This window comes from Lissotriton helveticus, chromosome 12, assembly GCF_964261635.1.
Source record: "Lissotriton helveticus chromosome 12, aLisHel1.1, whole genome shotgun sequence".
Classification (NCBI taxonomy): domain Eukaryota; kingdom Metazoa; phylum Chordata; class Amphibia; order Caudata; family Salamandridae; genus Lissotriton; species Lissotriton helveticus.
In genome coordinates, this window is record NC_136073.1 from 283,013,062 (window position 1) to 283,032,151 (window position 19,090).

The 19,090-nt window shown below is 42.0% G+C and overlaps 1 protein-coding gene across 2 annotated transcripts in view; it reads left to right on the forward strand.

Annotated features, from left to right (window-relative positions):
- Positions 1 to 19,090, forward strand: part of ABCC12 (ATP binding cassette subfamily C member 12) — a 1,077,363-nt gene that overhangs the window by 576,444 nt on the left and 481,829 nt on the right. For both annotated transcript variants that reach the window (XM_078670535.1, XM_078670536.1), the window contains one exon: positions 5,733 to 5,881. In XM_078670535.1, the coding sequence (XP_078526661.1) occupies positions 5,733 to 5,881 (149 nt within the window). The remainder of the gene's footprint in view (positions 1 to 5,732; positions 5,882 to 19,090) is intronic.

Here is a 19,090-nt window from a genome sequence, read left to right on the forward strand (position 1 = left end):
GCAGTTCGGGCTGGACTATTCCAATGAGGCACAGGGTCAGACTGATTTGCATATAGCCATGTCTGAACTGGGGTGGCAGAGTGGGCTAAAGAACGGTGATGGATCAAACCCAGATCTTTTGACTGGGTGTGAGTGTTTGATTGGTTCAGATGCTCCGTCCATCACCATCCCCTTTTGTACCGCTTTGGCCGCCATAGGTGTGGCAGGGTATGCTCAGACGTGAGTCCCTTACTCACTTTGCCACTGGATTCAAGCAACCCGGGCTGAAGACGGCTGGAATGCCAGAAACCGGTCCTCGGAAGCTTGTTTCCGGTCCAGGGAAGGCATGGCTTGGCAGTTCGGGCTGTACTGTTCCCATGAGGCACAGGGTCAGACTGATTTGCATATAGCCATGTCTGAACTGGGGTGGCAGAGTGGGCTAAAGAACGGTGATGGATCAAACCCAGATCTTTTGACTGGGTGTGAGTGTTTGATTGGTTCAGATGCTCCATCCATCACCACCCCCTTTTGTACCGCTTTGGCTGCCATAAGTGTGGCAGGGTATGCTCAGACGTGAGTCCCTTGCTCACTTTGCCACTGGATTCAAGCAAGCCGGGCTGAAGACGGCTGGAATGCCAGAAACCGGTCCTCGGAAGCTTGTTTCCGGTCCAGGGAAGGCATGGCTTGGCAGTTCGGGCTGGACTGTTCCCATGAGGCACAGGGTCAAACTGATTTGCATATAGCCATGTCTGAACTGGGGTGGCAGAGTGGGCTAAAGAACGGTGATGGATCAAACCCAGATCTTTTGACTGGGTGTGAGTGTTTGATTGGTTTTTTTTTTTTTTTTTTTTTTTTTTTGATTGGTTCAGATGCTCCGTCCATCACCACCCCCTTTTGTACCGGAAGTACATAAAATGTCATAGAAAAATATTTCATCCATAACCTGATATAAACATTACATTTCATTATTAATGACCATGAATATTAATAAAACCATCCATAGAAATAGTCTTTGCAGCCTCTCTCTGGTATTTGAACAGCTACGTAAAAGAAGCTATGCATAAGGTAACACATATTCAATCCAATTATAATCTTAATGCTTAATATATATGCATCTGTGCTTTTTAAGATTTCCCTATACCTTAGATACTATATCATCAGAGAAAGATAGACATAGTTGAAATTTACCCAGGTACATTGCCAATATAAGAAAAACAATATAGTTGGTATCATAGCCACTTTCTATTCTTATTGCATAACCAAAACATCGTCCTGAGCCAGTTTTTTATCAGCTATAAAAATAAATTTAACAAAGTAAACTGTTAAATTGATAATACGCCCTTGAAGGCGCAATATTATCGCTTGGCGACACATTATCACCCCTTGTTCCTTGAATATGGTTTTAAAAGTGTTAATCTTTCTTGATGCAATTTGGGGCAAATACATACAATGTGCAGTAATGTTTCATTAGTATAACCACATAATCTACACTTTTGTGATTTCCAAACTTGTACCCATCTAGGTATCCCATCTTTTGTTGGATAGTGGCCAAACCTAAGCTTAAGCAAAATATCCCTTACCGCTGGCTTAAAAACAGAGGTTAGAGAGGATTGGGGTTCAATTTTATTATACAAATTAATAACCGACCAGGCGTGCTATTTTTGCAGTCATCTCCTGATCTAATATGAATGATACCAATTTAGTTGATTGATTTAAAATCTGTTTTAAAATAGTCTGATTTCTAATCATATCGTCAAAAGGTTGGAGCATAAAAGTATTCAAACTTTCCGTTAAATATAACCTCCATGGGCTCGTATACTCCATCTTATTAATTTCTTGCCAGCATATGTATGCAAGGGGCTCAGGGTCCGATAAATAGAGTGAAAATAGACATTTTAAAAATGCAGCTTGCCTTACCAATGTTGCTTCCATAGTGGTTGTGACCATCACTCTTTAAATGTTCAACAAAATCCCCACAGGAGAATCAAAAACACTCTGCGGTTTCCATACTCCAATTTATTGAGGCAGAGGTATTTCAGCGATTTTCACCTTTTTCAATGCAATGATTTCCATAGATTGCTATTGCCGACGTTTTTAAGCATTCCTGCCCTATCTCTATTGGGCAGTAAAAAATGTGGTGAGAGACGACGGATTACCAGGTTCTGTAAATGTTCTTTCATTCATGTTCACCATCTTGATATACCAGAATTAACACAGTTCTCTAAGTGAGTGTGTCTGCATACTTGTGAATTCCATTAAAGTACTTCCTGTCACTAAGTAGAAAAAAGCTGCATAACACCAATATATTGGACGTCATTTTTCTCACCAAATGTGGGCCAATTGAAGAGTAGTACCTTCGCCCTGCCGTATTCCTGCACATTCTAGATCTGTACCTGCGGGAGTTTGGTTTGGTAACCATGGTCCATTCATTAAAGTAATGATGATTTATTGAGGCAAACACGTTTTAGCGATTTTTGCCTTTTTCAATGCCATGATTTCAATAAAGTGATATGGCCGGCATTTTTAAACGTTTCTGTATCATCTCTATTGGGCAGTCAAAAAAGTGGTGAGAGATGAAGGACTACCAGATTCTGTAAATTTTCTTTCATTCATGTCCGCCATCTTGACATACCAGAATTAACACAATCTTCCAAGTAAGTGTGTCTGCATACTTGTGAATTCCCTTTCAGAAATGTCTGTCACCAAGTAGAAACATTTTGTATAACACAAATATATTAGACATAATTTTTCTCACCAAATGTGAGTTTGTGGATTGTTATGAATTTAGTTCTATATTTTGTTGGGGTGAATTGTAAATATTTTGTTGATGCAATATATTTTTTTTTAATTCAAGCATGTGCATAAAATGTTTTATGATTATTTTAAATAGTTGTTTTACGTGAAAGTTGTTTTTTAATATTTATTAATGATGTCATTATTTTGAATATATTATCGTAGTGGATATTTGTTGCATCTATATTTTTGACATATTACATGTTTGATTTATGGTGACAATATTTGTGTTTCCGCAATATCTGTGTTTTGGGTGTAAGTAAAAAATTGATAATTTTACCAACAATATTTGTGGGTTTTTCATTAAAGTATTGGAAGGCGATATTTTGGTTAACAATATTTATGACACTTTTTTTTAATGTTGTGTGCATCGATATTATGTCAGTGATCTACAGGCGAGCTAAACAGGAGTGGAAATTCACGTGCCAAACTAACAGCTGTCGATTTTGTCCCTACAAGAAAAAATCACAGACCCATGTAATCTGCTGCTGTCACAACGAGCCATCCTTTTATTCTCAAGTTTTAGAAAATTTAGAATCCTATCTTGCTATTTAGCAAAACAGTAATGTTTTAATTCGACAAATATGGAACTTGTCAGCAGCTTTGCAGCATTTAACTTCCTGCTTTATAGAGCAAACAAATAGATCCCTGACAATAAGGTACTTGGGAAAGCTAATTAAAGTGTCCTTTGGATAAATATACAGTTAAAAGAAGTGATTTGTTAAAAGCGACTCTGCTCTTCTTTAAAAGCTTCTGCCTTGTATTTGAATTTGTGTATGTGGTTTGTAATAACTATACAATTCATAATTCATTCATTTACATACATTAGCAGTGCCAAAAGTGGCAAACAATATACATTTGGCAAAGCAAGACAGATTGGCTTTGCAACAGCTTGTTGTCTGATTGGTGGTTGTGCACCCCAAATTGTCCTGTGATTGTACTGCAAAGCCACTTTCTTATGAATGATTGGTGCACCTGCCACCCAACCTATTTTTTGATTATACAGCAGCATCCCTTTGACTTGATTGTTAGCACTGCTTCCTAAACGGTATTGTGAGTGAACTGAAAATATTATTTTCTTTTGAGTTTCATTTGCATGTGTTGTGCCTCTCCTCTCATTTGCGTTACATGTGCCTTTGCAGCCCTGGAATTTATTTACATGACACTGCCCATACCCTTCTTTGATCCAATTGATTTGCATTTAAAGACTCTAACTTTGTAAATTTAGTTTTCCTATAATTTAATTATCCTTTCACTAAACCATGTTTTAATCTGTCACTATATCCATCTTCCTTGTATCTCTATTACTCCCTGGAGTTGCAGGCCTTTATCGATATACCGCTTGCCTAGATATATTAGGCCCCTCATCCCACACTCATCGACTCCTCCATTCCCACTTATCTGTTTGCCAGGCAAATCTTCCACTACCTACCTCATCTAACCCCTTCAAATAAACATGAAACATTCTACATTGCTAAAATCCTGAGCACTTACCCATTTAATTTGCTCTGTCAGCATGCAACAAGATACCTTATGGAAAAGGCCACTTTCATTCTGACCTCTCTACTACACTTTACAGACAACATGGAACCATGGGTTGACATGAAAGACTTCAGCTCATTAGCATCACCCAAACATATCCTGAACCTTCTCCAGCTAGGCAATCATATTGGCAGAGGAATAGGCCTCATAATCTGCAAACCTTTTATGACTATGCCTACCTAAATTCAAGACTATCCTCCTGAGTCTTTGAGTACTGCTTTACACTTTCCCCATACCATTCAAAATCTTCTTGCATTTCATCATGGGCAACCAATTCTTCTCCATAATTCAGGTTTCTGAGATTTGCTCACTCACAGATTGAGGCAATTGGTCTGCTGGCTATCCTGAAGCAGATCCATGGCCATGCTCCATTAATAGTATGTAATATTCACTGGAAGGATTTTTCATGGATTGTGCTCCTCAATAAAGGATAGATACAATTTCCTGTGGGACTCGATCTGTCCAGCAGTTTTTAGAAAGTCTTTACTCTGGTTCTGCTTGTTCTCATTTTCATGATTTAAATATGCTGTCATGTGAGTAGTAATGTCTGGAGAGCTATTGCTAAGGAGAACTGATGATAGGACGTCTGCTTTGAAGTTTTTAGATGTCCCTTCTGCTTAACTGATTGCTGACTTCCTACTTGATATTTGCAGTTTGCATTAGACAGGCCCTCCATTTAAGTCCTTAGAGTCTATACTAGCTGTCCTTACATCGGCAAAGACATTAAAAGAAAGGGTTCTGATTTGATGGACTATTTTGAAATTTTGCCTCATTGACTTCTAGTACTGATCCCTCTTTTAGACCCAAAGAAATTCTCTCAATTCATTGATCACCTGAGATTTTCTAGATGTTTATAGGGTGTTGCTGATGTATTGTGTGAGTTCTGTCCAGTTTGCCATTCTTTGACATTGTTCAGCTTTCTGCCCATCACTTACTGATTTTTTGCAATTGTTGCCCTAAGTGGGACGGGTATGCCCAGTTGTACTCACCCTGCCACCGGAGTCAAGCTATCCTGACTGATATGGGTGATACCCCGAAACTGGTCCTAGGACGCTTGCTTTCAGTCTAGAGAGAACATGGCCTGCTAGTTCGGGCTGGACTGTTCCCATGGGGAGCAGGGTCAAGATTGGCTTGCATATGACTGGGTCGAAACTGCGATGGCGTTGTGAGTAAAAGAACGATGGATTTACGGCATGATCTCAGTACTGGGGGGTGAGTGACATTGTTCAGCATTCTGTCCTAGGACTTTTTCTTCATCATTTTTGGGGCACCAGAGACAATGTTTACTATCACTTTTAAGCATTGAATGTGTGTTTCATAAAACACTGCCTACCATTAGTATGCAGAGGAACATTTTAGTTGTATTGTTGCAATGGTAAAAAGCTCATCTTTAGCTGTTCATGTAAATTTTTTTACAGGTATGAGGAAATTAGAAAAGAAGATATTGGAAAAAGCTGGATATGTGCAGAGTGTTAACTCTGCTGTCATTCCTGTGGTTGTGACTCTGGCAACTGTCTTGACCTTTGTTGTTCACACTCTTCTGAAGCAAGAATTAACTCCATCCACTGTAAGAATTTCTTTACATTTCTTCTTCCATTAATAAATGAATTGAGTGCATTGACTAATCTTGTGCTCCCAGTTTTCTTTCACACTTCATAAGGTCTAATATATTTCAAGATTAGTAACTGAGCAAAAAAGTTAGAATTTGTGAAAAATTATTACAATATCTGAATATATCACTACATATCGTTTCCAAATGTGTATATTTTTGATCTGCAGCAGGATCAGATAAATGCTTAAAAATGTGTCTCTCCTCTGTTAGAAAGGGTTTCATCATCCTTGGTTATACAATGAGTTATGGAATGGGTCAATTCAAAGGGCACATGGTTCACTTTAACATCCTTCAATGTATGACAATGTTAAGCATGTTTTAGTCCTTTCATTGCATTCCTGAGGCCTTGTCATCACACAGATGGAATGTGAGATAAATCATCACCCTTCTGCTTTAGCTGGAATCCGCTGAAATAGTCATTTAATCCAGTATTGGAACTTTCATAGATTCACATGCCTGAATCATTCCCGTCGTCGAGACGGGAGTCTCCGGTATATAAAAAAGCAGTGCTTAGTAGTATAGCAAACTGAAAAGAGGCCTAGGCCCATTTCCCTTTAGCAACCCATAGCCTTTGTTATGTAAAAAAGGCCCAAACTTTTCCCTGAACCAATCAGAGCTCCTCACCCTCTAGAACACTCCTGAGAGAACCTTCTGCCCCTTAGATTTTTCTACCGCACGTTGTGCTAGGGAGTCTCCTTTGAGCTCTGCTCAAATTCTTTACTTCTACAGTATTTTGACTTAGATTTGAAGTTTTTCATCTACCATGTCTGAGAAAGAGAAAAAAGGATTATTTAGAGCTTGTTCCACCTGCTCTAAGAAGAGGCTTTATACAGATGACCCTCACAAGAACTGCATCTACTGTCTTTATCCAGACCATAAGGCAGCAGATTGTAAGGTATGTCGTACCTTTTCAAATAAGACCATGAGAGATCGTGAGGGAAGGCTGCTGATCTGGCTTCAGAAGGTCAAAGCCAGGAAGTAAATCCTCTCAAGTGAGAGTGAGGAGGAATCTGTGGCGTCTAAGAGATCTCAAAAGAGAAGTAGATCTCCTCAGACACATTCCTCAGGGGAAAGACCTGAGAAGGCCCCAAAAAAGGGTCTTCCGGGCGCAGTCCCTCAAAATCCCCTTCAGTCTCAACTAAGGGGAAGAAGGGTTCTGCTGGTGAGGTGAAAGGAGGAAATTCCACCTCAGATCCACCACAGTCACCTCAGAAGATCAGGATTACCATCAAACGGTCTTCTTCTATGCCTTCCGAGAAGAAGGGTACTGTTTCAACTCCATCAACGGGACCGTCGACAAAAAAGGGACCATCGACGACGACAAAAACACCTCCGTCGTCGACGAAGGATAATGTTAAGGCTGGTGAGAAAACAGCGTCGACGACTTCACCGTCGACGGCGATATCGTCAACGGTTTCACCGTCGACGAGGACGTCGATGAATGTGTCAACGGCGGCGTCGACGACGGCGGCGCTGCCGCCGACGACGAGCACTGTGTCGACAACGGCAGCGTCGACGAGGACGAGGACGACGACGAGGACAGCGTCGACGGTAACTACAACGTCGACGGTGGCGTCGACGACGATGACTTGGTCGACGACGGCGATGGGAAAAAACACCAGAAAAAAGGTTGGTGCCTTGGAAAAAACCTGTTACACCGGAGGTTACATCTCCGAGCAAGGTCTCCTCATTACTGCCATCTCACCTGCTGGAAGAGGAAGATTCGGAAGAAGATGATGAGTATGGAACTGCCAGTAGCCCTTTGCAATTGCAGGTCAAGTACCAGGAGGAGGATTCTGAGGAGGAACATGGGGGTTATAAAGAACAACCCCAGGAACAGCACCGGTATCGCCAACAGCAACGTGAGGAGATGACAAGTGTGCCATCGTCTTTGTTGAAGGATCTCCAGGGAATGTTGGAAGATTATAGGAAGAGATACCCAGCGACTCCAGTCGCTCAACAGGCCCTAGAGGCTACTCCATGTCCACAATCGATTCCAGGGACACCGGTTCGTAGGAGAGAGATTTTGCCGGAACCTACTGCTAGGTCTCCACGCCGACGACACACTACGATACCTCGGATGACGATCATGAGAATGGGGAGATTGCTGACACAAGTGCAGAATGGCATGACTATATCGCCCCATCACCTTCAACTCCTCCGCAGAGACCAGTAGATTCTCCACCGGAGGACATTGGTGGATTTCATAATTTGATGGAAAGAGCCACTAAGAGATTTGCACTGACCATGACAGAAGAGAAAACTGAATGTTTTTATACAACTTCAAAGACTCGTATCGAAAATCTGTACGATCCCTGCCTATAGTATCTCATATTTGGAAGGAAGGATTAAAGGTCATGGAGACGCCAGCGACGGTTCTGGCCAGACTAGATAAAAAATATAAGGCGCCTGTTGATGATCCATGTTGCCTTTTGGGTCATCCCAAATCGGATTCTGTTATCACTCAGGCGGCACAACAGAAATCCAGGAACCCATTTACTCCGATTGCAACACCTCCAGACAAAGAGGGCAGAAGGTAGGATAATGCGGGAAAACGTTTTCATTAATGTCGGCTCTGCTTGTGAGAGCTCCTAATTCCCTCGCTATCTTGGGATGGTATGACAGGCAGATGTGGTGTGACCTGTCTCCATACGTTAACCTGGTGCCGGATCCAGAGAAGCAGGAGGTGAAGAAAATTCTCATGGAAGGAGAGGGGACTTCGGCTGAAGTCATAGACTGCGCTATGGATAAAGCTACCACGACATTTAGATCCTTGGGAGGAGCTGCGGTCCTGCGCAGGCAAGGATGGCTGCGAGCAACAGCGTTCAGGCTGGAGGTGCAAAACAAGATTTTAGACCTCCCTTTCAATGGAGAAGAGTTATTTGGGAAACATATTGATGATACTCTAGAGAGTATCAAGAAGGATACTGATACGGCAAAGGCTCTGGGAACACTTCAATACAGAAAAACCGCTTTTCGTGGCTCCATGGGTAGAGGACAGTCCTCGTATAGAGGAGGATACCAACAGGGGAGATATTCTTCTTCTTATCAGTCCTCATCGCAGCCTTACCGTCAACAATACAGCCAGCGTCAGTCAGGAGGATATACAAAATCAACTCCAAGAGGACGTGGTGGCTGGGGAAAGGACAACACCCGTCGACAATGACAACCTCCATCTTCCGGCTCTGTCAGATGCTCCCCTGGGTGAGAAGATTGCTCACTACCATCACAATTGGTGGAAAATAACAACGGACCAATGGGTCCTCAAAATAGTTCAATTCGGTCACACCCTAGAATTTCTTCAAGCGCCCCCCTGTACGCCACCGATGCACCAGAGAGCCAACCATCTGCATCAACTCCAGCAGGAGATTCAGACAATGCTCCGAAAGGGAGCAATAGAACCGGTACCGAAATCCCAGGAAAACAAGGGGTTTTACTCCCGTTTTTTTCTTATCAAGAAAAACAAGCTCCAGTGGCGCCCCATTCTGGATCTCAGATCCTTAAACACCTATCTCAAGAAACAATCTTTCAGGATGGTATCTCTGCAGACATCCTTCCGTTATTAAACCCAGGGGATCATATGACCACATTGGACCTACAAGACGCGTATTTCCACGTGCCGATACATCCTGCACACAGGCAGTACCTTCGGTTCTGGGTAGCCGGAAGACATTACCAATTCAGGGTACTGCCATTCGTCTTGAAGTCAGCGCCAAGAGTTTTTACGAAATGCCTGGCTCCAGTGGCGGCTGTGTTGAGGAAGCAAAAACATCAAATATTTCCTTACCTCGACGACTGGTTAGTCAAGGCACCATCAAAGGTACAGGCCAGAGCGTCAACGCAGGCCTGCATAGACTTATTCGCCGATCTAGGATTGACTCTTCACGAGGGAAAGTCAAACCTCCACCCAGCAAAAGTGATCACATTTCTGGGGGCAATATTGGACACGGACTGCAACAAAGCGTTTCCCTCCGAGGAAAGACAACTGAGGATTGTGTCCCTCTTCCAAGACTTGGTAAAAAGAAAGTCTCTTTCAGTCCGCAGGTACAAATCTTTGCTGGGCACGATGTCCTCTTGTATTCCCCTGGTACCTTGCTGCAGGCTAAGGATGAGGCCATGGCAGGAACAGATCGAGCTCCAATGGCGTCAGGCGGAGGGATCCTTCGACGATACAATAAGGGTGACACCAGTGATGATACAGGCAGCAAAGTGGTGGACACAAAAAGCAAATGTGTCTCAAGGACTGACGTTTCTGGCAAGAGCAGCTCTGCTAGTGGTAACGACGGATGCGTCGTTAGAAGGATGGGGAGCTTTCCTTCAGGACCTTCAAGTCAACGGTCGTTGGAAGGCACAGGAGCAGCAATTACACATAAATCTGCTGGAGCTCAGAGCCATCCGCTTGGCATTACTGGCTTTTCTGCCAAGGATAAGAGGTTCGCCGGTGTTGGTAAGAAAAGACAACACTACGGCGATGCATTATGTGAACAAGCAAGGGGGAACGAGATCTCTCTCCCTATCTCAGGAAGCCCAGGAGATATGCGAATGGGCTCTTCAGCAAGGAATATCATTTGGCAGCAGAACACCTCCCGGGGGATCAAAACGTCAAGGCGGATACTCTCAGCAGGCTAAAATCGTCCTTGCACGAATGGGAGCTAGACCAGGGGATCCTGGACAGCGTCTTTCGAAGATGGGGAACACCGATAGTGGACCTCTTCGCTACAAGGGAAAACAGAAAATGCCAGTACTTCGCAAGCTGGCTTCCCCAGAAGGGATCTTGGGGGAATGCGTTTTCCATGGCATGGTCCGGCATCTTTGCCTACGGTTTTCCTCCAATTCCTCTTCTCCTCCGCGTACTGGTGAAGATCAAGAAAGAGCCGTGCAGGCTGATCCTAGTGGTGGCCCAGACAACACTGGTTCACGGAACTGCTGCTGCTGTCGGAGGACCGTCCAATTCGGTTGCGCCTAATTCCATCGCTTCTGACAATGTCCAAGGGGCAGGTGCTCTATCCGGACCCGAAATCCTTGCGATTAGCAGCCTTTCTCCTGAACACTGTAAGTTTAGCCATCTGAACATCTCACACGAATGAAGGGACATCCTATCCAAGGCCAGAGCGGAGAGTACCAACAGAACCTACAGGATGAAATTGAAGAGGTTTTGTCTGTGGTGTAAGAGACATGATGTTCACCCTCTTACTGCTGCACCTCATCAAATTATACCTTACATTCTGCTGTTAGCAAAGTCAGGATTAGCAAACGCCTCCATCAAGGTGCATTTGGCTGCGTTATCCCACTACAGGAGGTCATCGTCAGGCCCACCTTTATGGTCATCTAGGCTTATCAAACAATTTATGAAGGGGATATTCAGAGTCTTTCCTCCAGTAAAGCCTCCACCACCATTATGGAATCTGAATGTTGTACTCTCTCAATTGATGAAGCCACCGTTTGAACCGATACACAGGGCAGACCTGAAGTTCTTGTCCTGGAAAGTGAATCTTCTCATTGCATTGACTTCTGCGAGAAGAGTAGGTGAACTACAAGCGCTCATGATTCAGGAGCCTTTCCTACAGTTTCAGGAGGATAGAATGATTCTCAGGACAAACCCGAAGTTCATTCCGAAGGTGCCAACTGATTTTCATTTGAACGAACCATTGGTGTTGAATCGTTTCTTTCCTCATCCATCAACAGCGGCAGAATGAGTATTGCACTCGCTGGACGTTCAGAGATGTATGAAATTTTACTTGAAAGAAACTAAGGCGTTTCGCAAGTCTTCTCAGTTATTCGTCGCCTTCAGCGCACCCAGGAAAGGTTTCCCACTGTCAAAGAGGGGAATTGCCAGATGGATTTCCAGTGCAATCGTCTACTGTCATCAAGCTGCTGGAAAGCCTTTGAATGCACGAGTCCGTGCCCATTCCACGAGAGCGGTGGCCACATCCACTGCACTGTTTGGAGGAGTGCCAATCTAGGATATCTGCAGAGCAGCAACCTGGGCATCTACGCACACCTTCACCAGGCACTACTGCTTGGAGGCAGCCGCAGAATCGGATGCGGCGGTGGGAGAGGCGGTACTGCGGAATATCATCCAGTAACGGTGAGCCTTTCTTGCATCCCTCCATGATTTCTCTTGTTTACAAAGTCACATTTTATATAAGTATGGATAGTTGTATATAAGATTATGCTTCATTTTCTAATGGTATTGCATGATTATGTAATGTATCAGGAAAATGTGCTTTGTTTTTTCACTGCTCGCTATTCTGATTCAGGCATGTGAATCTATGAAAGTTCCAATACTGGAGTAAGAAAACAAGTTACTTACCTGTAACTTTAGTTCTCCAGTATTGGAATGTTTCATAGATTCACATGCACCCACCCTCCTCCCCTGAGAGGCTCACCTCGGATTTAGCACAAGAAGTGTGTTATGTGCACAAGTGTGTGAAAAATCTGAGGGGCAGAAGGTTCTCTCAGGAGTGTTCTAGAGGGTGAGGAGCTCTGATTGGTTCAGGGAAAAGTTTGGGCCTTTTTTACATAACAAAGGCTATGGGTTGCAAAAGGGAAATGGGCCTATGCCTCTTTTCAGTTTGCTATACTACTAAGCACTGCTTTTTTATATACCGGAGACTCCCGTCTCGACGACGGGGAATGATTCAGGCATGTGAATCTATGAAAGATTCCAATACTGGAGAACTAAAGTTACAGGTAAGTAACTTGTTTTCTTAAGCTAACTGTGTCTTGATTAACTTAACCCAGTCAAAAGCATGCAAATAGCTGAGTGATCCAGACTTCTTTGGGGCGTTTCGTGTATGTCACAATTCCCCACTTATTTTGGTAATTTGCCCATGGATGCCACTTTTTGACAGTATAGAAAATATAACAGGCTAACAGAATTTTAAAAGGACCCTGGATAAATAAATGTACTAGGAAGAATGACTGTGCAAATGGTAATGGGAATAGGTTACAATGTTTTGGTCAAGCAACTGAAGAAAGAGACACAGTCAATACATTTCAGTAGATTTATAGAGTAATGCAAAAATATAAACATTATAATGGTGTGTGTTGTGAATGTAGCAGTACTCTGTTCAAAAGGATAAAAAAACATGATTATCTTAGCTCTAGCAATTATTTGAAAAGGATGAATTCAATATAATGAAATGCATTTCTTAAGTATGGAGACCTGTGGAGCCAAGTTTATCAAACAAGGAAGTACGCTTTACTCATGTGCTCTAATCTGAGATTTTATTATGCATCCTGATATTTGCTCTATTAAAGTGAGGCATTTGACAATAACTGTGCTACCTTAATTTTGAAGTCTCATAAGTGTATCATGAAAGCTACAAACAATATCAGCTCTATCCAACGTAGGTCTTGTGGGACCAGATCCATGTCAGATTTTCAGGAATGCCACAAACTATGGGCCTGATTTAGAGTCTGGCAAAAAACACGTTACACCTTCACAAATGTGACTGATTTTCCGTCTGTCATGTTTGTGACGGGGTAACCAGTCCTTTGAACTCTAAATCAGGTATTTAAAACCAATTTCTATTTAGGTACACTCCATGTAGATATATTTTATATCTATGTTGTGGAAATCTGGCATGCATCAGTCCCGCTTCTTTGACCAACCCTAATCTATAGATTGAAATAAATGTTCATATTTGTTGATTTTGCTAAATCTATTTACTCTCATGAATGAATTCCCTTTAAATTTACAGTTGATGAATGTCGTCATTGGAATCTTCTTATAGCTGATGAATAGCTTAATGCTTCAATTATATTAAGTTTGTAGGAACATTCATATCCCAGTGGGCGGTTAGCCCGGAACACTGAGGACCCTCTGTGCCCTCTCTCCCCCCCTGTATTGTATGTCCTGTTAGGAATTAACTGCTGCATTGGTGATTGCTTCTGCATGTTACTGTGGCCAGCTCTACATTTTTTATTCGTTTTATTTCTCCGATAAAAACCTCAAAAGCAGGGGTTCAGCTGGATTAACAAAATAAAATGGCCCTGATGCCTGAATGTTTACTCTTTGCACTTATGGGCCATTGTTGATTTTGCCTGTCTGGTTCAGCCAACCTTATCAAGGCGAACTCAGACAGTAGAAATCTCTTGCAGGAAGCCTGTTCTAAAATTAGTGGGCCTTACAGTGCTACAGAGGTTGTGGACCAGTGATCAGTGGGCTTCCATCATGGATTGACTGTCTGCTACAACAACGGAGGCTCTACCAGGGGTTAATCAGTGGTGCCCCCACATCTAATGCGTTTGTCGGAAGTGGAGCACCACCAATTTAGAATGGGCCGTAGACCTTTGTGAGATATTAAGAGCTTTCTGGCGACCATTATAATTAGTATACAAGTTCTATAGGTGGTAACAAATTACATTTGACCTCGCCACCATTTAAATAAACTCTTAAGTTAGCACTTGCACAGTCCAATCACACATGAGTGGAGTGCACTATTATTTTTAAGCTTTCATTTTGGTTTGATTATTGCCTATTTACCATGATACATCTTACTCAGATATAGAAGAGGCCAACTTTGATGCAGACCCAAAGTAAAAGCTTAATTCAAGAATTACATTAATTACTGTTGACAAGTTGATTAAGAAAACATAGAATCATAGCATCCATTTTCATAGTCCACTAAACTTTGTTTTGTTATTTTTGTCAATTGTTGTTGGACTGTTTTCCGATCAGTTTGTCTTATGGCAGTCTTTGAATTAGTGTCAGCCCAATGACTGAAGTAAAATAAATCTTTGCGAGAGGACAGGGCATAGCCAGGAAAATATAGTATGAGGAGTCTCGTGAATACGTAAAAGCAAGGCTGTTGTCCAAGAAGAAGGACATGGCGGGATAAAATAACACCTTTACCTAATGGAATCAGAACTGCAGCTGGCCATTTGGGAAAAGCCCTGAGGAGAAAAATAGACAGAACATTGGTATGGATAGCACCAGATCGTTTACAGTCACTTAACTTAATCAACTTTCCTAGCTACTATAACATCTAAATGTGAAGTTCCCTGACAAACTCCTAGTACTTGTTAACCTTCAACTATAGAGTGATCATCAGAAGTTAGTAAATGCTTCTGCAATCTCTGCATCAATGACCAAAGTATCTACATCATGCCTATTCTTCTACTCATGCTTACCGAGCCAAACCAATAACATGACATGCGTTTTGCCCACCACACATAGATCTTTCTATTTTACTCAAGAAAGTGCCCTTGCTGCCACCTCAACAATAGCTTTAAGTCCATTTCTATTCATGGCAATTTAATTATTAGATTATAGAGGGAGTAATGTCACATGTTGCAGAAGCATTTCTTCCAACCCTTGCATAGTTGGTGAAAAACCCTTCTATTTCACTAACCTTTTATACATTGCCCCCCTCTTACGTACTGACTGGTAAGTAGAGGTGTGCGAAGATTTTTTGTAATTATGTAAAATTTCGGGAAAAATACATAACATTTTGTAAAATGCTAATCCATCATTTAGTGCTTCATTGTAGGGCAAAATGTGTCCTTCTGTCAAATTTGAGGACACGTTTCACATTGAAAAAATAGCCTAAAAAACACACGTGCAGCGAATAGCAGCTACTTGTATTCTTGTTGCTCACATTAGTCTCACGCTCCAGCGTTATAATTTTGTAGCAAATGACGGCATAATTACTCAATATGGTGTTATGGTATAGTTTGGGAAATTTCACCTAGGAAACATAACATGAAATTCCCAAAGTTATGAGCATTTTGGCACTATAATTTAAATTTCACCCTGGATGGATTACCTGTACGCTTCCCAGAATGTTACAGCTGATTACTCCAAGCCTAAATTATTCTTAAATACATTTTTTGTTGTTGTGAAAAAGTGGGAAAATGCCTCATTATCTCTGAGGTTCCATATATTTACCTTCTATCTATTTTATAGGCCAGCTAAATGGGAGAGGAAAGTTGTCCCTAAGAGAGTGATTGCATTGCCTGTTGCTAAAATAGCTGTGTTATGGAACAAAAACATAGTCTAGTATTAAGTGCATACCATGTGCCACAGGATAAAAAGAATTTGTCTGGAGTCTGCATGAGAAGTCCGTTATACATCCACTGCCTCAAGGTCCATAACAAACGCCCCTTATGCCAATCTCGCAACTCCTCCTCCTGCTGACAATTTGGATCTTTCTTGGTTAATACCAGGGTAAAATCCCCACTCTTTACTACATCTGAGTCTGCTAGCTTCAGGACCATATCACTAATCCTTTCAAGATCATGGATAAAATACAGAGAGGGAGATACAAAAATATTAGCATAATGGTTTCACAATTTCAAGTACACAGAACAGCCGGAGAGCATGCTGAGAAAACATAACCATGTATACCTGTTGCCTTAAATATTAATGCATCTTTGCACATGCACGTGCACTGATATATTACCTAATCGAATTTGAATATCATATGTATATGAATCTAAAGTGTTCTTCAGCCTTAACATGCATGCTTCCTGTAGACCTGGAAGATATTTTCTTTGAGCTAGTGCATCTGCACGTTGCCTGCATCTTGTAGTATAATGTAATTGCACTTTCAATGCTGGCAAACAGAAGCATGGCTTTAGAAAAATAGCGAATTCATTATTATGTATCTTTATTTTCATTTCAAGGGCGCCTCGGATTATCTCCACCAGAAGATCCTGCCTCCTGCTCATTAAATAGTTACGTTTAAGTTACAGTTTCTGTCACGTGTTTATGCTTTATAGACATGTATTGAAAGAAAAGTGTATAAGATTCTTCCAAATGTGCACGCATTTTAGCTTTATATACTCCAACTGGCCTTTTGAGCTAGATCTCTGGTCAACTGAAATGACAATTTTCACCTGATTATTTGCTGTGCCACTTGCTTATTTTTTTCATTAGTAGACTTTTAGACCTTCTAACATGTTGTGTTTTATTATAACAACCTCATGGCATCTACTAAAGTATTTTTAATTAGAAAGCAAATCAATTAATTCAGAAGAACTGTGTTTACTAGGGAGCCCGAAGGAAGCTCTGTACATGCTAAGACTCTATAGCTCTTTCCATTGGCATTTGTTGAAGAAGGAAACGCATTGGAATGAGACAATTGGGTTTGGAACCACCATCATCAAAATGGAACCACAGTATGATAAATTCTCCTCATTGAATGGGCATAAACCATAACTGGTTCCCGAAATGGGTCAACCATGATTGCATGTTTCCCATAGTCTAGTAAATGGGTTTCCCCTTACATGGCATTCCTTACCTATAGCCATTTTCAAAGGAGAGGAGCCAAGGCTCATTTGTAATGCCTGGCAATATTGCGCTTGGACAGTAAAAACCCTAAGCTAATAAGGTATGGGCACCTCTAGGGAAAGCCACCTTCTCCATACTTCTTCAGAGTGCCAGTTTGAGGATCTTGTCAATAGGGAGGTGGAGGAAAGCAGTTAACATACAAGATAATGTAGACTAGTATACCTGAATTATCTTACGACTACAAGTAACAAGAAAGTAGTTTGCCTTGGGACCTTGGCATCTGAAATACTGTGGGAAAGGGACTTTACCCAATTTCCAGAGTTACGTTGTTGTGAAATTGGGATGAATGTCTTTCCAAAATTGACCAGCACAATCTGCTAGGTCCTGGGTGAGGTGTCTGCATGGGCACTAGGAGCACCCTCCTCAAGTTATGTCCAGTTACCCTTGAAGGTGTGAAGCTGTTTTGGAGACAAAAATAGAGGTGCAGGAATGAACAGTCCAGTGCTTGCCCTACCAAACCACTCCACTTCTTCTAAAACGTATTTTTTATAGAATCAAAAGAATCCATGAATTTTCTCTCTTTTGAAAATTGTTTATTCAAAAACACACAGCCAGCACAACTCCCCCTTTCTTAAGGCTGCAAATAGCACACAACTGCATCTAGGAATATATTAAAAATAATGCAATAACCATTACTCACACCCAAGGTCGTGCCGGATTAAGTGACATGGCTAAAGAATGCACGGGTGGAGGGAGCGAATAAGGACTGCCCAGGGAAGGCCACGTTGCTCTGGAATCGCCCGCATTGGCCCCCACACAGTGGATATCAACAAACTATTGGCCCATGATAGCCGAGCCAGAGCAGAGCAGGGGCCGCACTGGTCCTGAGTGTGGCCTGTGAGGAGGAGGCAAGAGCCACAGCCAGAGACGCCGAATGAAGTCAGTATCTCTGATGTCAGTGTGAAGTCGGCCGGTTGGCGCAAGCAAGGCTGTAGTATGGCCTGTGGCCTGCTTTGCGCGCATGTTATGTTAGCATGGCTTATTAGACATTTAAACGCCATTTTACTTTTTGCTGCTTGTGCACACAACACTGCATAGCTGTTTTTGTATGTTAGCCTTCACGAAGGTCTATACATGAGAAGAGGTTTGTTTTCGGCATCTCTAGACTTGCATTGTGCCCCTAGTCTGAACAGTGAGTGCTGAGCCGTCAAGGTTATCAAAACATGTTAGCTGTTTTTGGACATGTCCATGTAACGCTCTCTAGACACAACAGTTTGGCATCTGTGAGCCAAGTAAGATTCTGGCGTCCTTATTATCACACACTCGCCATGATTTTACACACTTGGAAGATTCTCGTTTCCAGGGATGCAGAGAGACTATGCTGATCCAGATGTAATTTACTCTTACTGAGTGGAAAGGTAATGGGGTCTCCCAAAACAAGCCCAAGAGACCTTCTTTAGTTTATAATACATAGGTCCTATATACGGAGGGTGTTAAAACTAGGTGCTACAGGACCTGATTTCAGTATCATTGCAATATGATTCCTCCTTTTGTATTTTATGGAATTGTAACCATGCTGACCATAATATTGTTAATCATATGTCTGCTTATGTTGGCTAAAATACTGCACATGAGATCACGTCGTTAAAATAAATATTTTAACCTTACTGTGTCTCTTATTTACTCCTGTTGTGGACTGGTATGAGAGTATAACAAAAGAGCGTTCTCACTTCCCACCATTCCTGAGATAGTCCTAAGTCGCATGTTCTAGTTTGTCTAAGCATTGGTTACTTTGCTATAGGTCGAAGAGCTAATGTGACACTGATGCTAGCTGGTTTGGGTTCTTCTAGGCACTGAGGTGAGTTTCTGGTACACCACAATTCACTAATGTCCTAGGTCTCTGTGCACTGCTCTGAGTATGAGCA